The sequence below is a fragment of the Petromyzon marinus genome, chromosome 22, assembly GCF_048934315.1.
Source record: "Petromyzon marinus isolate PM22_M1 ecotype Great Lakes invasive population chromosome 22, UKy_Petmar_22M1.pri1.0, whole genome shotgun sequence".
NCBI lineage: Eukaryota > Metazoa > Chordata > Hyperoartia > Petromyzontiformes > Petromyzontidae > Petromyzon > Petromyzon marinus.
This window is the reverse complement of record NC_133688.1, coordinates 12489668-12510626: the sequence shown is the minus strand read 5'-3', so window position 1 is coordinate 12510626 and position 20959 is coordinate 12489668. Positions and strand designations below refer to the sequence as shown.

General features: G+C 51.9%; 1 protein-coding gene across 5 annotated transcripts in view; it reads left to right on the top strand.

Moving 5' to 3' along the window:
• Window positions 1–18227, top strand: part of GAPVD1 (GTPase activating protein and VPS9 domains 1) — a 71297-nt gene extending 53070 nt beyond the window's left edge. For all 5 annotated transcript variants that reach the window (XM_032959030.2, XM_032959032.2, XM_032959027.2 and 2 more), the window contains 7 exons: window positions 23–182; window positions 672–859; window positions 2263–2476; window positions 4654–4726; window positions 10970–11035; window positions 12999–13130; window positions 14293–18227. In XM_032959030.2, coding sequence (XP_032814921.2) covers window positions 23–182; window positions 672–859; window positions 2263–2476; window positions 4654–4726; window positions 10970–11035; window positions 12999–13130; window positions 14293–14433 — 974 coding nt within the window. In that variant the 3' untranslated portion in view covers window positions 14434–18227. The remainder of the gene's footprint in view (window positions 1–22; window positions 183–671; window positions 860–2262; window positions 2477–4653; window positions 4727–10969; window positions 11036–12998; window positions 13131–14292) is intronic.
• Window positions 18228–20959: the final 2732 nt, after the last annotated feature.

The following is a 20959-nucleotide window of genomic DNA, read 5'->3' as shown; positions in this document are numbered from 1 at the left end:
GCCCGCTCCGTGTCTTTTGCAGACAACGAGATCGTGTGCTTCCTGAAGGTGCAGCTCGCCGAGGCCATCCACCTGCAGGACAAGAGCCAGATAGCGCAGCTGCAGGAGACGCTGCGCTGCGTCGCGCGCTTCGACAACCGCACCTGCCGCAAGCTGCTCGTCGCCATCGACGACGACTACAGGTGAAAGCGCCCAGCAACACGTGGCTCAGCCGCCCCGGAGGGAAGAGCGGTCACGGTTCGTCCGTCCCCCTCCATTGTTCGCCTGTCTGCCTGCGTCTCGTCTGTGTGCCTTCCCGACTTTGTCTCTTCACATGCTTGACGTATGTCTTTAACTGCCTGACTTTGGACTTTGCGGTCTTGTGTCGCCGCTTGATTTTGCTGCGCGTCTTGTCTGCGTGCACGATTTCCCAACATGGCCCACCTGCCGGTGTTGATTTTACTTCTCCTCTTTGCCTACCAGCCTGCAGTCAGATCCGCTCTGTTTTTTTCTGCCTACCCCCACCACCACCTTACCTGTTTCCCTTTTTTGTGCGCTCGTCTGTTATCCAGCTGTGCCTACTCTTGCTGTCTGTGCTTGTATGCCTTTTCGTCAATCTGGCCTACACGTGATACAAGTTTTTTTTTTTTTTTTTGCCGGGCGGGGGTTTTGGGTCGCACTCAACCTCGCAGGCGGCGGGCGCCGTACATCGCGTACCTGACGCGCTGCCGCCAGGGCCTGCAGGCGACGCAGGCGCACCTGGAGCGCACGCTGCAGCGCGTGCAGCGCGACAAGGACATCTCCACGCGCTACTTCACCGCCGTGTGCGTGCGCCTGTTCCTGGGGCGGCGCGAAGACCGCGTGCTCGCCTTCATCGATGGTGAGCGGCGCGGCCGGCGGCATCTGGCGACTCCCGTGATCGTTAATTAGGGGGGGCGGGGTGAACTCGTGAATTCGGTGAACGATGGAACGAGCGACTGAATGCATGAGGAGGAGGAGGAGGATGAGGAGGTGTGGTGACCTCACGATTGATAATCGGGCAGCATTTGTTTTGACGAGCCTGACCCTGTTGATGAGGCTCAGAGGGTCAAGCGGTCCAAGAGTTTGCTCGCTGAAACAAATGCTGCTGTATAATATTGGTCTGGACAGCATTTGTTTTTTTTTATATGTGGATATGTTTGGCATAGAATTCTGCTTATACATTCTTTTACCCTGTATGCTCCCTAACAATCTAGATTTGAAGCTTTTGTGACTGCAGGAATTACTCTATGGTTCGTTCGGTAAAGTCATGTCGAAAGAAAATAAATTAAATAGTAATATAATACGACGTTTCGATTGCAACACAAGCAACCGTCATCAGGTAAGAATGATTGAGAAAACAAAGTTAGAAATATAATGCAATACGACACAGAGAGAGTCGGCTAAGACAACAGTCAACACCCTACCTGGTTGATTACGTTCTTCCAAAGATCGCTAAATTTGAGAGAAAGACAAAACAAAGACACGGAGACACATAGACAGACAACACAGTCAAAGAGAGACACACAGACACACAGAGAAACAACGCCTCTGTGTCGAGGCCTTAAATAGAGAGAGAGGGGGGGGGGGTTGTCTCTCTCAAATTTAGCAATCTTTGGAAGAACGTAATCAACCAGGTAGGGAGGGTGTTGACTGTTGTGTTATCCGACTCTGTGTTGTATTGCATTACATTTCTAATTTTTTTTCTCATTCATTCTTACCTTATGATGGTTGCTTGTGTTGCAATCGAAACGTCGTATTCTATTATTACGAAAAAAAATTCTCCCTAACAATGTTGAATAATTAATTGAATATATCAATGAGTGATTGAACAATCAGATTAATTACTGAATGAATTACTAAATTAATAAACTGATTTATTGAATTCATGATGATGCATTGTTAATTAAATTAACTGATGAATGAACGATTGAATGTATGTATGTGTGATGAATTAATAAATCAACTGATGAATGCCTGAATGATTAACGGCGAACACCACACATCCCCTCTGCTCCATCACTATCGCTTCCATGGCCTTCACACCCTCTGGCACAACCATCCCCACCACCTCCACCGTCTTGTCAACCCCACCCACCACCAACATCGCCACCTCCAATGCCTCCACCAACTCTTATCTTCACTACATCTGCCGCAACAACCACCACCACCACGTCCATATTCACCACCCACTCCCATCAATACCACCTCCAACATCGCTGCCATCCACGCCACTACCACCGCCGCCTCCACTCGCTCCTGCAGAGTTCAAGGGTCTGACGGCATCGGACGAGAAGACGGCGGTGGTGTCGGACTTCCTGGAGTCGCTGTACGGCGCCATGGCGCAGGACGTGATCTGGCAGCACGCGAGCGAGGAGCAGCTGCAGGATGCGCAGGTGGCCATCGAGCGCAGCATCATGAGCCGCATCTTCCGCCTCGCCTTCTACCCCAACCAGGACGGCGACATCATGCGCGACCAGTGAGCAGGGGTGTGGGGGGAGGTTGCGGGAAAGGGTGGGGGGAAGGAGAGTAGGGGTCGGGGGGGGTGGTGCAAGTATCTAGGGCCAGGAGTTTCTAAAAATATATATATAAATCTTGGCTTAAGTTGAGTTCTTTACAATCAATGTCTCATCAAAGCCCCCGGCCAAACTCCTCCGCACCTGCACATGTTAACGTGATGACATGACCACAGTTCTAAAATCCTCCCATTGGCTCCCAAGCCCGCCTTGAATGAATTGCAAGATTGCCCTAACCATCTTTAACATCCTACATTGACCTTTTCCCAGGTTACCACTACCCACTTATCTCACTATTACTCTCCACTTCCCACTCAGCTCCAAAATGTACTCTCTGTTTTTGAAATCAAGGTGTTCTGTTTTCAATCTTTGCTCAGTGGGAGGTCACGTTCTCCTCTGCTGCTCCATAGTCTGGAATCATATTCGCCCAGCCGGCTGTGCTGTTGACTTCCTGTTCAAGCTCGGGCTGGAGACCTTTTTTTTTTTCCGCAGCCTATGAACAGCCTCTCCGTATAATATTAATATGTGCATGTCTCTTGAGATGCAGTCGCGTATGTCTGCCGTATGATTTCAAATTGTGTTGTCTTGGAGACGAATATTCCTTATCAGCCAGCCTTCTGAAAGTTTGCTGATGGCTCCATTGAACATCAAGGGAGGGGGAAAGAGCCAAGACAGGGTGTTTGACTAGAGGGCAGTGCAGCACATTCTACGGTTGTACTGTACTATTATGCTCCTACATCTCTTCTCCCCGCCCTCAACAACACACACTGACCAGCATGGTGAAGTACGGTCAAACAAAACTCCCATGACTGACGTGGTCTGGAGCAGACCTGCTTCCAGCAGTGGATTCACAAAAGAGTTGAACATGTACATAACCCAATGACGTTTGCTGCTGCTGCTTGTGTATGATGTGGGTTTGGCCAAAGCACAGCTCTTGTCAGCGGTTGCTTTGTTTATCCAAATATGTTAAAGGACGTGCACTTACGTGTGCTTGCTTACTCGCGCGTGCGCGCACGTGCGTAATGCCTCGGGGAGCGGTAGTGTCGCGGTTAGCACTACGCTGCACTAGGAACCCAGTGAACCGAGTTTTATTCCCGCTCACGGCCAACACCAGCTACGATTATCTGAACCGGTCCTCGGCTTCAAATGAGTTCCTTACGCGGTGTGTAAACTTCGCCACTGGGGAGACAAAGGCGGTCGGGCGTGGTGCTGGCCTACACACCACCTCGGGTGCCGTGCCTTCCGAACATAGGTGCTCGTCAACGGCACTTGCCTGGAAAGTCTGTTAAGGCTATGCGGGGGATCTTTGCCTTTGTAGTGTCTGGGTGTGGCCGTAAGTGTGGGTGTGTTTGGATGTGCGTGCGGTACGCTTCGGGGTGTGTGGTTGATTAGGGTTCGTATTGGATGTGCGTGTGTGCGGTGGGCTGTGTATGTGTGCGTGTGTTTTTGGTTGAGGGCGTGCGCGCACGCACCTTTGCGCCCGCGTGTGTGGGCTCGTGCATGTGTGAATTGGAATTGCCAAATTAAAATATTTTATGGGGCCAGGTCGCAATATTAAATGCCGCACCTATAGTTAAAAACCATACATGCTAAAATAGCTGTTGGAACAACTATTTTACAATACCCACTAAATAAAGGGCCCCGGTGGTTTTATGTTCATACACCGCAGTTTGTCATAGATGTTTCAATTATATGAAGTTGAAAGTCCTTTATTTACTTACGAAAGCTAGTACGATGTTTCACGATTTTCCTAAAAACCTTGTGTGAGATGTATTCCCATGTCCATGTTAGTGTCATTCCATGGGCTTCAACGTATTTGGATGGGGTTTAGCACCTCCTAAATTGACAGATCTTGGTCAGCAACCAACTTGCCTTCCACAAACCACCTCTACTGGTTGACACCTCGCCAACGTCTTGGTTCCGTCTGTGTGATCCACTAACCTGGCCTCCACACCTGAAACAATGAATAGCAAGTGTGGTTTTTTTCCTCGAATAGAAAGCACTTCTCCGTTGCGTCACGAAGGTTGGCTGATAGCACAGCACAGCCTGACCCCTTGAGCTTGCGTCCGCCATGAATGGTCCCTGGTCGAGCGCGAGGTGGGAGCCTCACCCACTGACTTGGAGCGTCTCTCTCACGCAGGCTCTTCCATGAACACATCCAGAGGCTGTGCCGTGTTGTGTCGGCCAACCACAGGGCACTGCTCATCCCGGAGGTGAGAGCAACTCGCTCGTCCGGCTCACCTACTCTCTCACTCACCCGCTTTACTGCCGACCCTCTCACCAACACCCACCCATCTACTCGACCACCCACTCGCTCATTCATTCCCCTGCTTACCCACCCACCCATCTCAGCCACTGACCTCATGAGCTCATTCACTCACTGGCTTATTTACCCACTCACCCACCCATTTATTCATTCACCCACCCACCCATTCACCCACCCATTCACCCACTCACCCACCCACCCACCCATTCACCCACCCATTCACCCACCCACCCAACCCATTCACCCACCCACCCACCCCTTCACCCACCCACCCCTTCACCCACCCACCCACCCACCCCTTCACCCACCCACCCACCCACCCCTTCACCCACCCACCCACCCACCCCTTCACCCACCCACCCACCCACCCCTTCACCCACCCACCCACCCACCCCTTCACCCACCCACCCACCCACCCCTTCACCCACCCACCCACCCACCCCTTCACCCACCCACCCACCCACCCCTTCACCCACCCACCCACCCACCCCTTCACCCACCCACCCACCCCTTCACCCACCCACCCACCCCTTCACCCACCCACCCACCCCTTCACCAACCCACCCACCCCTTCACCCACCCACCCACCCCTTCACCCACCCACCCACCCCTTCACCCACCCACCCACCCCTTCACCCACCCACCCACCCCTTCACCCACCCACCCACCCACCCCTTCACCCACCCACCCACCCCTTCACCCACCCACCCCTTCACCCACCCACCCACCCACCCACCCCTTCACCCACCCACCCACCCACCCCTTCACCCACCCACCCACCCCTTCACCCACCCACCCACCCCTTCACCCACCCACCCACCCCTTCACCCACCCACCCACCCCTTCACCCACCCACCCCTTCACCCACCCACCCACCCACCCCTTCACCCACCCACCCACCCACCCCTTCACCCACCCACCCACCCCTTCACCCACCCACCCACCCCTTCACCCACCCACCCACCCACCCCTTCACCCACCCACCCACCCACCCCTTCACCCACCCACCCACCCACCCCTTCACCCACCCCTTCACCCACCCACCCCTTCACCCACCCCTTCACCCACCCACACCCCTTCACCCACCCCGTTCACCCACCCCTTCACCCACCCACCCACCCCTTCACCCACCCACCCCTTCACCCACCCACCCCTTCACCCACCCACCCCTTCACCCACCCACCCACCCCCTTCACCCACCCACCCACCCCTTCACCCACCCACCCCTTCACCCACCCCTTCACCCACCCACCCCTTCACCCACCCCTTCACCCACCCCTTCACCCACCCCACCCCTTCACCCACCCCTGCACTCACCTCACCCACCCACCCCTTCACCCCCCCTTCACCCACCCCTTCACCCACCCACCCCTTCACCCACCCCTTCACCCACCCACCCCTTCACCCACCCCTTCACCCACCCACCCCTTCACCCACCCCTTCACCCACCCACCCACCCCTTCACCCACCCCTTCACCCACCCACCCACCCCTTCACCCACCCCTTCACCCACCCACACCTTCACCCACCCCTTCACCCACCCACCCCTTCACCCACCCACCCACCCCTTCACCCACCCACCCACCCCTTCACCCACCCACCCACCCACCCCTTCACTCACCCACCCACCCACCCCTTCACCCACCCACCCCTTCACCCACCCACCCACCCCTTCACCCACCCCTTCACCCACCCACCCACCCCTCCACCCACCCACCCCTTCATCCACCCACCCACCCACCCCTTCACCCACCCCTTCACCCACCCACCCACCCCTTCACCCACCCCTTCACCCACCCACCCCTTCACCCACCCCTTCACCCACCCCTTCACCCACCCCTTCACCCACCCCTTCACCCACCCACCCACCCACCCCTTCACCCACCCACCCACCCACCCCTTCACCCACCACGCCACCCCTTCACCCACCCACCCACCCCTTCACCCACCCACCCACCCCTTCACCCACCAATTCACCCACCCACCCCTTCACCCACCCCTTCACCCACCCACCCCTTCACCCACCCACCCCTTCACCCACCCCTTCACCCACCCACCCACCCACCCCTTCACCCACCCACCCCTTCACCCACCCACCCACCCCTTCACCCACCCACCCACCCCTTCACCCACCCACCCACCCCTTCACCCACCCACCCACCCCTTCACCCACCCACCCACCCCTTCACCCACCCACCCCTTCACCCACCCCTTCACCCACCCACCCCTTCACCCACCCACCCACCCCTTCACCCACCCACCCACCCCTTCACCCACCCACCCACCCCCACCCCTTCACCCACCCACCCACCCCTTTACCCACCCACCCACCCCTTCACCCACCCCTTCACCCACCCACCCACCCCCTTCACCCCACCCCTTCACCCACCCCACCCCACCCCTTCACCCACCCCTTCACCCACCCACCCACCACCCCTTCACCACCCCTTCACCCACCCACCCACCCCTTCACCCACCCCTTCACCCACCCACCCACCCACCCCTTCACCCACCCCTTCACCCACCCACCCACCCACCCCTTCACCCACCCCTTCACCACCCCACCCACCCACCCCTTCACCCACCCCTTCACCCCTTCACCCACCCCTTCACCCACCCACCCACCCCTTCACCCACCCACCCACCCCTTCACCCACCCACCCACCCCTTCACCCACCCACCCACCCCTTCACCCACCCACCCACCCCTTCACCCACCCACCCCTTCACCCACCCACCCACCCCTTCACCCACCCACCCCTTCACCCATCCACCCCTTCGCCCACCCACCCACCCACCCACCCACCCCTTCGCCCACCCCTTCGCCCACCCCTTTGCCCACCCTTTGCCCACCCCTTGCCCACCCCTTCGCCCACCCCTTTGCCCACCCCTTTGCCCAACCCTTTGCCCACCCCTTTGCCCACCCCTTCGCCCACCCCTTCGCCCACCCCTTCGCCCACCCCTTCACCCACCCCTTCACCCACCCCTTCACCCACCCCTTCACCATTTCACCCACCCCTTCGCCCACCCCTTCACCCACCCACCCCTTCGCCCACCCCCCCCTTCGCCCACCCCTTCACCCACCCACCCCTTCACCCACCCACCCCTTCACCCACCCACCCCTTCGCCCACCCCTTCACCCACCCCTTCACCCACCCACCCCTTCACCCATTTCACCCACCCACCCATTTATCCACCAACCCATTCATCCACCCACTTACCGATTTACCAGCTCACCGGCTCACCCCCTCCACGCGCACCTGCTCATCCACTTTCCTGCCTGCCTGCATGTTGCACAGAAACACCTCCCCCACCCACCCGTCTCACTCGCATGTGGAAATTAGGGATATTGGAGGCCAAGATTTTTTTCCGCAATTATATTTTTCTCTAATTAAAAATGTCTGTGTGCTTGCGGCTGTCTGCGTGTGTGTATGTTACACTTGAGGTTACCATCGTGGCAAGAAAGGGTGTTTGTAAGGTCACCTTTTCCACCGCATACTTGTTCTGTCTTGGTTGTGTTTGTAACCATTGTGCTCTGGTAGTCCTTGCTACGTGGTTGAGGACATTCCTAGCATATGGAATGTTCCCTGCGACTGTGATTTCACACTGTTAAATCTTACCCACGTGTTGATAGTTAATTGTTAAAGTGCAATGTATTGTCTTGGCGTGGTCTTGAATTGTTGGTGTTTTTGCTGTCTTGCCCACGCTTGCTTTTAATGTTGCCGAAACTGCAGGAATATATGTTCGAGTGCAATTGGTACTTCCATGTTTTATTTTACGTGTTTATTTATTTGTGACTTAACTTGTCTCTATCTTAGTGTTGTATACCACATTGTATTGTTTGAAACTTGCTGACCCGGCCTCTATTGAACATCTATGAAAAAGAGCTTCACAGCTCATCAGATCCCTCCAGGATAAATAGAGATTCTGATGAAGAACGGCGAAGTCGTGCTACCGATACCCGTGAAATCACGATCCACATTTCTCCTTTGCTCAGTAGAAATTATATTCAAGAGATACATTAGATCGTAAAACATGAAATGCATAAAGCGCACATATATAAAAAAATGTTTTTATTGTGATAAGAACACGAGCCCGGCACAATGCACCAATGGGTACGGGAGAGGAGAGAGACAACATCAGCAGGGGGGGGGGGGGGGGGCTATCGGCGTTGAGGACCACGCTTAGTGTGGGGGGTGATAGGCTCGATGCCCCAACCTGTGGGAATGTCACGCGCACATATTCAACTTTTCGAAAGTCCATCCGGAGGAGACCGCGCGAGGCTAAATTAAAGAGAGGGAAACGTCCATAATGGAGGTTTTTGTTTGGGTTGGATCGCGTAAATATATAAATGTGTCGTTAAAAACCCGCCGCCACCCGACACGGCCAACTATTAAGGTTTGTCAAGTAAACAGAACGTGGCCATTTCGTCACTAGAACAGCACACCGGTGTGTTGGAGAGCAAAGCCATGACATTCACAATCTGAGTACAACGTTTCGCCAGTAATCACAACCAGCTTCATCATCAGGCGACAGCCAGATTTGTGAAAAGTCTTGAAGATCCTGACCCAAGGTCGTCGACACGTGACGGTTGTGTGCGCGGCGCGAGAGGAGCGACGTTTTGGGGGTTTCGGTCGGAGCAAACTGTCGGCGACTTCATCAGCCTCGGGGGAAAAAAAAAACCGTAGTGGATTTCACTGGCGACCCCGACGTTAATAAAGGAGCTGATGACAGTCGAATGGGGGGGGGGGGGGGGGGGGGGGGGGGGGGGGGGGGCTAACCACTGAAACGCAGCTCAGGAATTCATTATTGGTTGGAGTGCGACTTTTTTTTTTTCTTCTCTTAATTATGTTTGTCAACCGCAAAGGTTTTAATGTTTGTCACTGCCATTTAATGTAAAAAAAAAACGTTTAACAAATGTGTGTAACCTTTGATTGAAAGCTTTCGTGACTGCAGGGATTCGTATTCTTGGTTCTTTCGGTAAAGTCACGTAGAAGGGAAACAATAAAATAATAAAAATATAAAACAATACAATTCTCACGACGTTTCGACTGCAACACAAGCAATCATCATCAGGTGTGAAAACCACAATTGTATTGTTTTATATATATTTTTTTGATAGTTTCCCTTTTACGTAACTTTACCGAAAGAACCAAGAATATGTGTGTAACCTGCCAAGAGACATGTCCTGGATAACTTGTCAATTGGAGTAGCGTTAATGTTTTGGCCAACTCCCACTGACCAACTTGGTTGACGTATGGTCAAAGAACCCCTACAACCCTCATGGGGTGGGGAAGGCCCTCTTGAGTGCAGTAACATGACAAAAGGGCTGTACGTGTATATGCACAGCATATTGGTCGGTTTGTTTCAACACGGTGTCTGCAATACACATTTTAAATCAATTATCATGTGAACCACCTGACAATGTGAACTCAACAGAGTTGGAGCACACCACAGTGGAGAGTTTAAGAGTGGTCTTTGAGTGTGCGTGTGCCATGTTGATAGCTGCATGCTAACACAGCAGTGGAATTGTAACTGTCCTTTGCTGTGGTGTGGTGCGCGCGTGCGTGTGGTAGGCAGGGAAGCGGCTACGAGCCCGGACACCCGGGTTCGATTCCCACTCACGGCCAACGCCTGTAACGATGATCTGAACCGGTTCTAGGCCTCCCCTGGGTCGACTCTGCCTCAAATGAGTACCTGGAGCGGTGTGCAAACATCGCCACTGGGGAGACAAAGGCGACCGGGCATGGTGCTGGCCACCCACCCCCTCGTGTGCTCTTCTGGCTTTCGGAGGTGCTCGCTTGTAGCACTTGCCCCAACAGTCTGTTCAGGCTATAATGGGGGATCTTTGTCTTTGTTGATGCGTGTGGAGCGGTGGCACAGTGGTTGTTACCACACAGCTTTACAAACCCGGTGACCTGAGTTCCATTTCTGCTCGCAGCCAACATCGGTGACGAATATCCGAACCAGTCTTGGGCCTCCCCAAGGTTGACTCAGCCTTAAATGAGTGCCTGGTGCATAAACATTAGCACTGGGGGAGACAAAGGTGCACCGGGTGTGGTGCTGGTCACCCACCCACTTGTGTGCCGTGCCAGCCTGATTCAGTGTTTGTAAACAGCACATGCACTAACAGTCTGTTGAAGGTTAACCGGGGGATCCGTGTGTGTTGTGATTTGTGTGGGGGCGTGCAGGTTTATTTAAAGGAGGCTCCCTGGCCATCCGCTCAAGCTGAAGTCCGCACCATCAGTGCCTACAAGGTACAAGACAATCTTCACCTCACTCCCATGTGTGTGTCGTGTTCCCAATGTGAATAACAGGCAGAATCGCCCACACCTTACACGTTATTGGACCATGCACGTTGTCCCCATCTCATGGTTAACACATGACATCCTATAATTAACGCAGTAAAACATATGAATGTACGTGACATTTAACAGCACGGCTGAATGTTATTGCGATGTTACATTAGGCAGCATTTTTTTCAATCCACTGCTGGATGATGGCCTCCCAATGCCATGTGGGTTGACTGGCCACATAGCACATCTCGGCCATGCGTGGCGCTCGCTCAACCAAAGCGGTATCCAGGCCAAATCCCTGCTTCGCTTCTGAGATCTGCTGTGGTGGGGCAGATTCCAGGTGGTTTGTTCATAGGCAGTTGTAATATTTAAACAGCTGTTATGATGGGTCACTTTCATCGCTACAACACCATCACAGCAGCACTGATGACGTTGGTCTCACCCAGCAGTGGCCAATAACGTGGATCGCAAAACACCTTTTGTGGATCGCGGGACAAATCGGAATTATTGCGTAAGCATAAGAATCCATGCATGAAAATAATATATTTTTTCCAATATATGGCGCTGGTACTTTATTTACTGGCAGGCGTGGTAGCGAGATGTTAACTCCCTCGCCTGGTATGCAGGAAGTCGTGGGTTTGATCTCGACCCTGAAACCTTGTACATTTGGAGTTTACATGTTCTCCCCATGGTCGCTTTGATTTTAATCTGGGTCTTCCGCTTTTTCCCCTCCACATTTAGAATCAACATCCGTTTAGAGTATTTGGCTGCTACAAATTTCGAGTTGACGAGCCACTTCGTTGAGCTATCATTTGTGGCCAGGTCGCTTCAGAAAAAGCTATATAGCTCGGTGGGCCTTACGTGGTCCAATAAACATTGTACAAGGTAAAAATATACTCTGTCCACTATTGTTAGTCAAAGCGGTCTGGTGAATCGTGGAGCCCATTAGGATCCACCAGACTGGAGCACAGTGCAAGATGTATCGGCCACCGATTGGTCTAACCCCAAGATGGGTCCTGAGCAGCGAGTGTGTTGATAAGAGACACGACAGGAAGCATCAGCTAAATGCAGTGGCATAAACAGAGCACACACTAAGCTCTTAATAGAGACAAAGAGCATCCATTTCGCCTTACAGAATGGTTGGGCAAGTGCTGCTAGTGGCCGCCGAATAAGGCTGGCAGGGTCTTCATAGGCGCTCACTGTCAAGTGCTGGTTCACCCATGCCTGGTTGCCGCTGCCCTTGCTAATCGTAGCTCTGAATCACACACTAGGTCATGTGACGCTGCATCGGTTCTTTCGCTCCTGGTAGTCCCATCAAATTGCACTTCGGTAAAAATCGGTTATTTAACCATGCATGCAAAATGTACACTAGTTTTATGTTATTGTTACATTTAGGCGAAGGGAGTGTACAAAATGTATACGAACGAAACGAATAATAAGAAAGTATACAAACTGGACAGTCAAGGTTATAACAGAAGCACATTGTTACTGCAACCGAATATTTATTCCCAGTTGGTGTAACGGAGATTCAGTCCGGGTTCCGACACCAATTGCCATTGGTGCTGTCATGTTTATAGAATATGGCCGACTCTCTATTGGAAGGATTGGCAATGGGAGGTGGGATCGGTGGCCCAGATTAAACAAAAACATGGACAATGCAATACTTCTCTATTTAGCAACACAAACATATGCATTGTTTGACCCCATAGAATGGGGATAAAGACTTGCCAAGGTGTTTACGGTCACTTTGGCATGGAGTCGCTCGCCCCACGACAAGTGAAGAGCCGCTGATAATGAAACCGGCTTGCAAGTGAAGAGGTTTCTTTATTTGCCAAAAGTGAACCTGAAAGCCGAGATAATCGGTCCACGAATGACCGAAGGTTATAACTTTTCTTTGTCTCCCGCCTGCATTGTCCCTCCCAAGACCCCCAGAGACAAGGTGCAGTGCATCTTGCGCACGTGCTCGACCATCATGAACCTGCTGAGTCTCGCGAACGAAGACTCGGTGCCGGGAGCAGACGACTTCGTCCCGGTGTTGGTCTACGTCGTCATCAAGGTGGCAATGCTTCCCCACTCCGTGTCGCTCTCTCCCTGCCCCACCATTCAGAGGGGCCGCCGCTGTGGCGAGATGTTAACTACCTCACCTGGTACGCAGGAGGTCGTGGGTTCGAGCCTGACCCTGACGATGCCTGCTTGTATATTTGGAGTTTGACATTTTCTCTCTCCACGAGGTCGCATGGATTTTTCTCCGGGTCCTCCGATTTTTCCCTCCACATTTAGAAACAACGTCACGCGTTTAAGAGTATTTGGCTGCTATAAATCTCCACATGAGAAGACACTTTATTGACCTATCATTTGTGGCCAGGTCGCTTCTGAAAACGAGCTATATAGCTCCATGGGTCCCCTACCTGGTAAATAAAAAAATAGGTTATTTTAAATATAGTTTAGTTTGAGTTTAGTCAGTCCCAACCACCGCGACAACGTAACGTCGCTGATTCCCCGTCTCACCGCCACTCTCGCTAAATCCATAAGGTGCAAGCGTGACGGTGATGCGTACAATTATGAATATTATTACCCTGAATGTTTACCCGGGAAAGCCTCGCCGAGTCTCAAGACTCTCTTCCAGGAGGGTCCTGCCAAGTTTTCACAGTAGTCGGCGGTGCTGCTATGTCTAATCGCAATTGAGTGATCTGTGGGTAAATTTTCAGCACTAATTACGTTTGCCAATACGATTACGTTATGTTTTTTTTATATCTTTTTATGTAAACGTGAGAAGAAAAAAAAACACTCCTGTTCTTTCAAGCCTCACCCGTAAGAAGTTTGTACAATCGTTGACAATGGCTTCTATTTTAAACCGCATATTGCCGTAAACAAAAATCTCGAGACAGAATGCGAAGGCAAAAGTCAACGGTCGCTTGCACCTTAAGCAAAAGGAAAAAGCTTGCAGAGGAACCATGAAATTCCAGAGGCAATCAGGCATAGTGTCAACAGGTGGCTTTGTGCACCGTGTAAACATAAACACCGGGGAGACAAAGGCAGCCTGGCATGGTGTAAGGCCGCTTCCACTCTCCCACTCGCCCGGCCGCCCCCCACGCCCCCACTTCTGCAGTGCCGCCCTTCTATAGGTGCTCGCTAACAGCACTTGTCCCAAACAGCGCGTGAATGATAATGGCTATACGGGGTGGGTGGGGGGGGGAATCGTTTGCCTTTATGCACAGGCCAATCCACCGTGCATGCTGTCCACGGTGCAGTACATCAACAACTTCTACGAGAAGCGACTGAGCGGGGAGGAGCAGTACTGGTGGATGCAGTTCACCGCCGCCATCGAGTTCATCAAGACCATAGACGACCGCAAGTGAAGTCCATCCGTGGTGGACATCGACGATCCGTTAAAACGCATGTGTCGTTTCTAGAGCCGAGAAAAAAAAGCCTAAATAGTTTACGCAGATGTCGAGTCGAGGAGAGGCGTGTAAAAAAAAAATTGCTTTTGTACATAGCTGGTTTTTGTCTGCAGCATCACTCTTCTCGAGTCCCGCCCCAACTTTTTCAATCTCAATGGGACTCAAGTATGTAGAACTTGTACATATATACGAAGCGTAACGTCCTTCGGAAGTACTTGATTTGTCGGGCGCCCGTCATCTTTGGGGGGGTGGGGGTCGGATGCGCAGCGGTTTGTTTGCAGGCATTGAATCCCCGGCCACGTCACAGACTTTTATTTTTAACTTGTACATAGGACACATTAAAAATCAGGAGTCGTTAGATATTTACATGTGACTCTTATGTGTGCGTTCAATCATCTGCTTCCTTCAATCTTGAGTTTAGTTTTCGAATTTCCAGAACCTTTTCCGACCGACTTCAATTTGAAGTTTTAATTGTCGGATTTTGAAATGTTCCATCGGACTGTTGCAGGAGTCATTCTTACACTCCGCCACACATGTTTACTTGCAGCCAATACCAACTCGTCATTTTGGTAATGAGCCTTTTACACAAAAAACCTCCACTTACCGACAAGAAAAGCCATTTCTAAGCCATTTCCTTTTTCACGATACAAACTGCGGGGAATTGTAACCACAATATCATCGTGGTGTGTAAGCTGAGTTTTCGTCAATGTCCCATGGAGCTTGTGCATGGCATCAGGTGAGCAAAAGATAACATACATCACTCGGTACAGATGCGTCTACCGTTGGAACAGGTTTCGTTTTCGAACGTAACAGCAGCGCCGCGATACTTGTGCGTTGTTGAAATGGCGAAGGTCGCATGGTGAATCCGGTGCAGATCTCGCTGTGTTTCACCACCGTGCGGCGTAGCCGAGTTGGCGTTGGGCCGCCATGGTGTGTGAGGAATGAAATGGGGACCCCTCCGTCCACTTTCCCCACTCTTAACCCCGGCGCATAGTAGCCACCTCCGCCCCGCTATCGAGGGCGTGGTCTCGCACGCCCGCAACCCGCGACAGCGACGCCGCTGTTTCACTGCCCGCTGCGTTTGGACCCCTCGTGTTCGTCCGCCCTCCGCAGGCTTCACGGCCGCCCTTCTCTACCTCTGCCCTTGCCTCTGGCCCACTTCCGGTGCTCTACTGGGTTGTCGATTTTGTCCGAGCGTCGTACCAGCTGCAGGCAGCGTGACGCCTAAGGGAGTTTTGGCAGCGGAGGTGCAGAATAAAGTTTACGTGTGTGCGCATGCCCGTCGTTTACCAATACGTGTGCGGAGTATCGGAAGCGCTGGCTCAAAACTTCTCTTTCCCCACCCCTCCTTCCCCCTCGTGCATGTTTGTGGTGAAGTCCTGTGTGCGGTCGTCCTGTGTGCGGTCGTGCAAGGAGTGCTCCCTGGGATCAGACGGGTGCTTTTGAGAAACACTTGCAAAGAGAACGGCCTGGAGCTGTGCCACTAAACATGTGCCGTATTAATTTCCCTTCAGCGTGGGTGTTAAAACCACCAACCCAGATTCTTTAGGAGGTCACCTTGTGTACCGACTAGTCCTGTTCGAATGACTGTGCGTCGCCGATGCCTGATTTAGGCCAACGTGTTTTTTTGTGGGCTTCATTTTTTTATCGATGAAATCTGCTACTCGCGACCGCTGTCCTTAAAACGGTCCAGGGTTTTGAAGTCTTGACAACACCAGGGGTGAAGAATGCTACACCTAAACGTCAAGCTGTGCGACGATTGCTTTTCAAATTTGGTGTCCAAGATCGGCTTCTCAAGTTGCTTCCACCATTCCACCCGTGCCCACTAATGTACAATGAACGGAAGCCCCACTCTGCACCGCGTGTTTTGGTCTATAAGGCCACGAGGATAGCGATAAGTGTTGTGAAGTATTCTCAAGATAGTGGGTGCTTATTGTAGCTGTTGCCTTAACCCCCCTCGTAGCCTGTGTGGGACGTCGCCACAACGGCGCTGGATGTATAGACACCTTTGGAAAGCAAGGAGGAAGGCCCCCTTTAGTAGAGCGTGTGCAGCAGAGCGAGATGGGGCGCAGTGTGCAGAGCCACGTTTTTACCTGCACAACAATCGTCATAACAACTCGTCTATTGAAATAGTATTTAGCCAAAACAAACCAAGCATATTTACCTGAATAAGTAGGCGCCAAATGTTTTGCCAGCTTACTCCACAGTAGTTAAATGTAATCGCCGTGCACAATTATAATTGGAGCTTAGTGGAGAATCAAATCAAAGTGTTGGAATTGGCGCAATTTGGGTTTTAACGGTCACTTCGGCATGCGCTCTGAGCAGACATTTCCAGCCTCTCCAGCCATGGCCACTGAAAATGGGCCGAGCGAAGGAGGCCCATTCAGCCGACTCTGCTTGAGGCCCCCGATCACTTTGGAGTGTCGTTTGTGGGCTTTAGTTTAAGCTTAAACGGTGTGTGCGCGTGTGTCTACGCTGTACGTTTTTTGTGCGTACGTATGAGTGTATGTACATGCATGCGTACAGCTTTGTGTGTGTGTATGTATGTATACACACACGGGCGGTATACTGAATGTATACACATGTGTTTCTTCTAAGGTGTAAATTTGACATGTGCTTGTCCCCCAGAGTAAGTTGAGGGCTTTGAGAGTGCCCAGTGGACTTGGGTAAGATGGGTTTTCACTTGATCACAGGAGGTGATGTGTGTGTGTGTATATATATGTGGTGCTTGGGGATTCTCGGGCTACTGTGAGCATTAGTTAAAATACGGGCAAGCCCCGCTCGGCGTTGGCTGGTTTAAGTCGATTCTACTTGAACCGTAGGTGCCTCTGCTGCATCCTTTTGAGTTTGCTCCGTCGCTGCCTTATGCACGTGGCCACGCGTGAACCCAGCTTAAGAGAGCAATGTTTAGTTGTCGACAGTGTTGCTTGCCAAATCTTAGCCAGTGTACCGCTCCCTTATGGGTTTGCACTGGCACGGAATCACCTTTTCCAGATCCATAAGGGCGTGTGTAATGCTTACTGGAGTAAGCCAAAATTAAGATTGTTGAAATTGAGAAATGCATTAACACAACGACGAAGGGATGCAATGCAGGAAATATGCATTTGTATGAATTTCCAGGTGATCGCTGGTAAATCCATGACCTGTATTTGTTGGTTTGAGGAAAATCAGACCTGTAACTCATTATACCTACAGTTTTGTCGCCGTGATGACGGATGACAAAAGCTTTTGCGAAGATAATTAATAAAGCATATATTGGACGCGAACGTGTATGACAGGCCGCAAGATTCATTCGACACATCCAAACACCAACCAAATCGCTTAAACAAAAATAAACGCGTCAATCCCAATGCCGAAGAACTGCGGGATCAAGGTAGGAGAGACGTGCGAGTGTGGGCATTAGGAAATGCTCCGGGTTTGGCGCTCCCCCCCCCCCCCCCCCCCGTGTGTCGTGTGCGCGTGTGACCAAGTCCCGGCCTCTATTGCACAATAAGGCCACGTGGAGTTGTTTGTGCTTTGCTGCCGAGGTAGAACGCGCACTGTGTCGAGGAGGTTTCGCGTCCACCCGTGCGGCGGTTAGTCGGCGTGGGTGGCGAGGGGCGAGAGTTTGATGTGCACTTGAATGGGACGCGGTTACGCACAGTCGATGTAAGTCGTTTCAGATTCGTTGAAAACGGTGAATTCCTCTTTTATGTTAGCGCCTGTAATTAATCACACGTCAAAGTATACAACATGGAATCGTATATATAACAGTCATGTGTGTTTGTGTTTTTTTTAGTATGATCGAAAGGTGTCTGTGTTTTTAAATATCTGTACAATGTTGGTCATCTTACCTGGCAGTTTCACCCCACTCGTAGACGATCCACATCCCTGCTCCTCTTTGCTCACTCCTGTGCGTTGCCATCTCCATGTCTACTCCCACATCCCTTCCTATGTTTAACACTTAGTAGGCTTCCACGACCAATAATCATAATAAAGGTTTTTGGGTTAGATCGCGTTATTTATAAATTTGTCGTAACCCTCCACCACCCGACACGGCCAATCAGTAAAAAATGTGTCACGTTGACAAAAGACAAATAGTTCACTACTTTAGCCCACCGGTGTGTTGAGTGAATCAACATCATTTAAAATTTGAGTACGACGTTTCGCTGGTAATTACATCCAGCTTCATCGGGCAATTTGCCAGAATGGTGAGGCTCTCTTGCTCCCGGTCTTACCACTTGGATCCACCTCATCCTAGGCTTGCCTCTCTGTCTCCACCCTGGTGCGTCCTGCATAAACCATCGTCACTCGACCTCCGGTCGTCATCCTCGCAGCACCGGCGGCGGCGGCTTTTGGCTGCTCGCCATCGAACAAAGACGGCGGCCACCGCATCGCGCGGCGCTTTCAGATGCGCTTCTGCGGCCGTCTGGAACGCCCTTCCGATTATTCAGAAGCTACTGGGAGCCTATGCACTTTTTTATAACCAGATTGGAAAAAATTGCACCTCTAATGAGTGTGGTTAGCGATGTGCATGCGAAAGAAGTTCCACGTAGATCACGGTTGAGGTGGGTCGTTCAGGTGGATCTCCTTCAGGTGCACAGAGAAACAAACACCTGTTCAACAAGCATCGTGGTCTTGCCCTGCAGGAAGCGGTGGAGGAAGTAAGTCTTTGACAACCCATCTGCAGAACCCGGACCTAGGAGCCAAAGCAGCGTTGCACCCGTGTCGTGTTTGCATGCGCAATCACCGTGCATAAAGCAGGCGGCCATGGGGCTACATTATCAGCAGAGGGCAGGGCAGCAAAATGCATTGTTGCACTGCACTATGCTCCCGAGGCTGAGATACCACACGCACATTTCTTGTGTTATCAAGTACGGCGGAATAACCCCACCATGTATACGCATTGGTTCTTTTCCGGTAAAATAACGTATGTAGAAGTAAATTTAAAATAGATCACGACGTTATTTCTACACACGTGATTTTACCGAAAGAACCAATGAGTATCGTCATTCCTGCAGTCACGAAAGCTTCAATCCGAGATTAACCCCCCCCCCCCCCCCCGCTACTCGTGGCCAGTGCGGGGAGTCACCTACAGAATTAGATTGGCAAACGTTCTGCCCCATGTTTATTTCCACATTGATGGTGATCCACTTCATTGAGCTATCTTTTGTGATAAGCCGGGCCGCTTCTGAACAAGAGCTAGATGTAGCTGAGTGTGCCTTGCCTGGTAAAATACATAGTTTATCCATAATAGAGGGTTTTTTGTTGTTGTTAGATCGCGTAAATAAATAAATGTGCCGTTAATCCCGACAGTCAATTAGTGAGGTTTGTCACGTTAACACAACATGCCAATTAGTTACTAGTTAAGCACACCGTTGTGTTGGAGATGAAACCCACAATCAATAATTGTCGTACTCTGGGTCTTGCCATGTTTTGTTTACGTGACAAACCTTACACATTGGCTGTGTATGGTGGTGGTGGTGGGTTTACGCGATCTCACCAAAAGAAAAAAAACCTTATGGATAATATTGGTCGCGAAAGCCTGCGACGTGTTAAACAAACAGTTTAGTTTACATACGCCGGATACGCATGCCTTTGTATGCAATGTCTACGTCCATCATCCGCCCAACGGTAACAACGCAGAGCGACTCGCTGCGTGGCACTGGACACGAGGCAGGGACTGCACCGAGGATGAACGCGGCGCAAGGCTCCCACAGGGCGACACCTGCCCACAATGAAGCCCGCCCCTCCCTACATCTTCATCTTCCGCCTCTTCATGCCTTCTTGTTGCGCGGCTTGACCCCCGACCCGCGCCCCCCACCTCCCCCCCCCCCCACCTCATTTCTCATCTTCGTCCATCGGCAATCATCGGCTCGCGTTGCCCAGGCGGCCCGGCCAAACCGCATTTCCCAGGTGTGGAGTTACTAATTACGGCAGGTGTCTTGAAGCCGCATCCTCCCCCTCTGTTCGCGAGCCGCGCAACCTCGTGTCAACCAGGGCACGCTGCCTAACACACCCCCCCGCCCGCCCGCTCCCCATTAACATTCTCAAGCTGTGTGGATTAAAGAACATACGCAACCTCAGACTCTTCAAGAACACTTATCTTTGGCAGGGCACCATGGCCGGAAGGGTTGATGGGGCACCCGTCTCTGTGCCACATCTTGTGAACTCCGGTCGGATTATTTTTTTTTCCCCAAACATCACGGGTGAAGTTACCATTGTTAAAATAAAGTAAAAATAATTCGGCTGAGTGTCCGGCGACTGTGCTCACGCCGAATCGACGGTGGGGCGTAATAACGACTCGACGACCAATTCTCAAAAATATGGAGGAGGCATCGTAGGGATGCACTCTGGACGTCCAGAAAAATAAAAAAAATTAACCACAACAATGCGCTCTGGACGTCCAGAAAAATAAAAAACCCAACTCATTCGAAATCCAAACGTCGCACCACCTCGCTTTGACATTCCTCGAAGACACTGCCCCTAATCGTCGACCACGTCA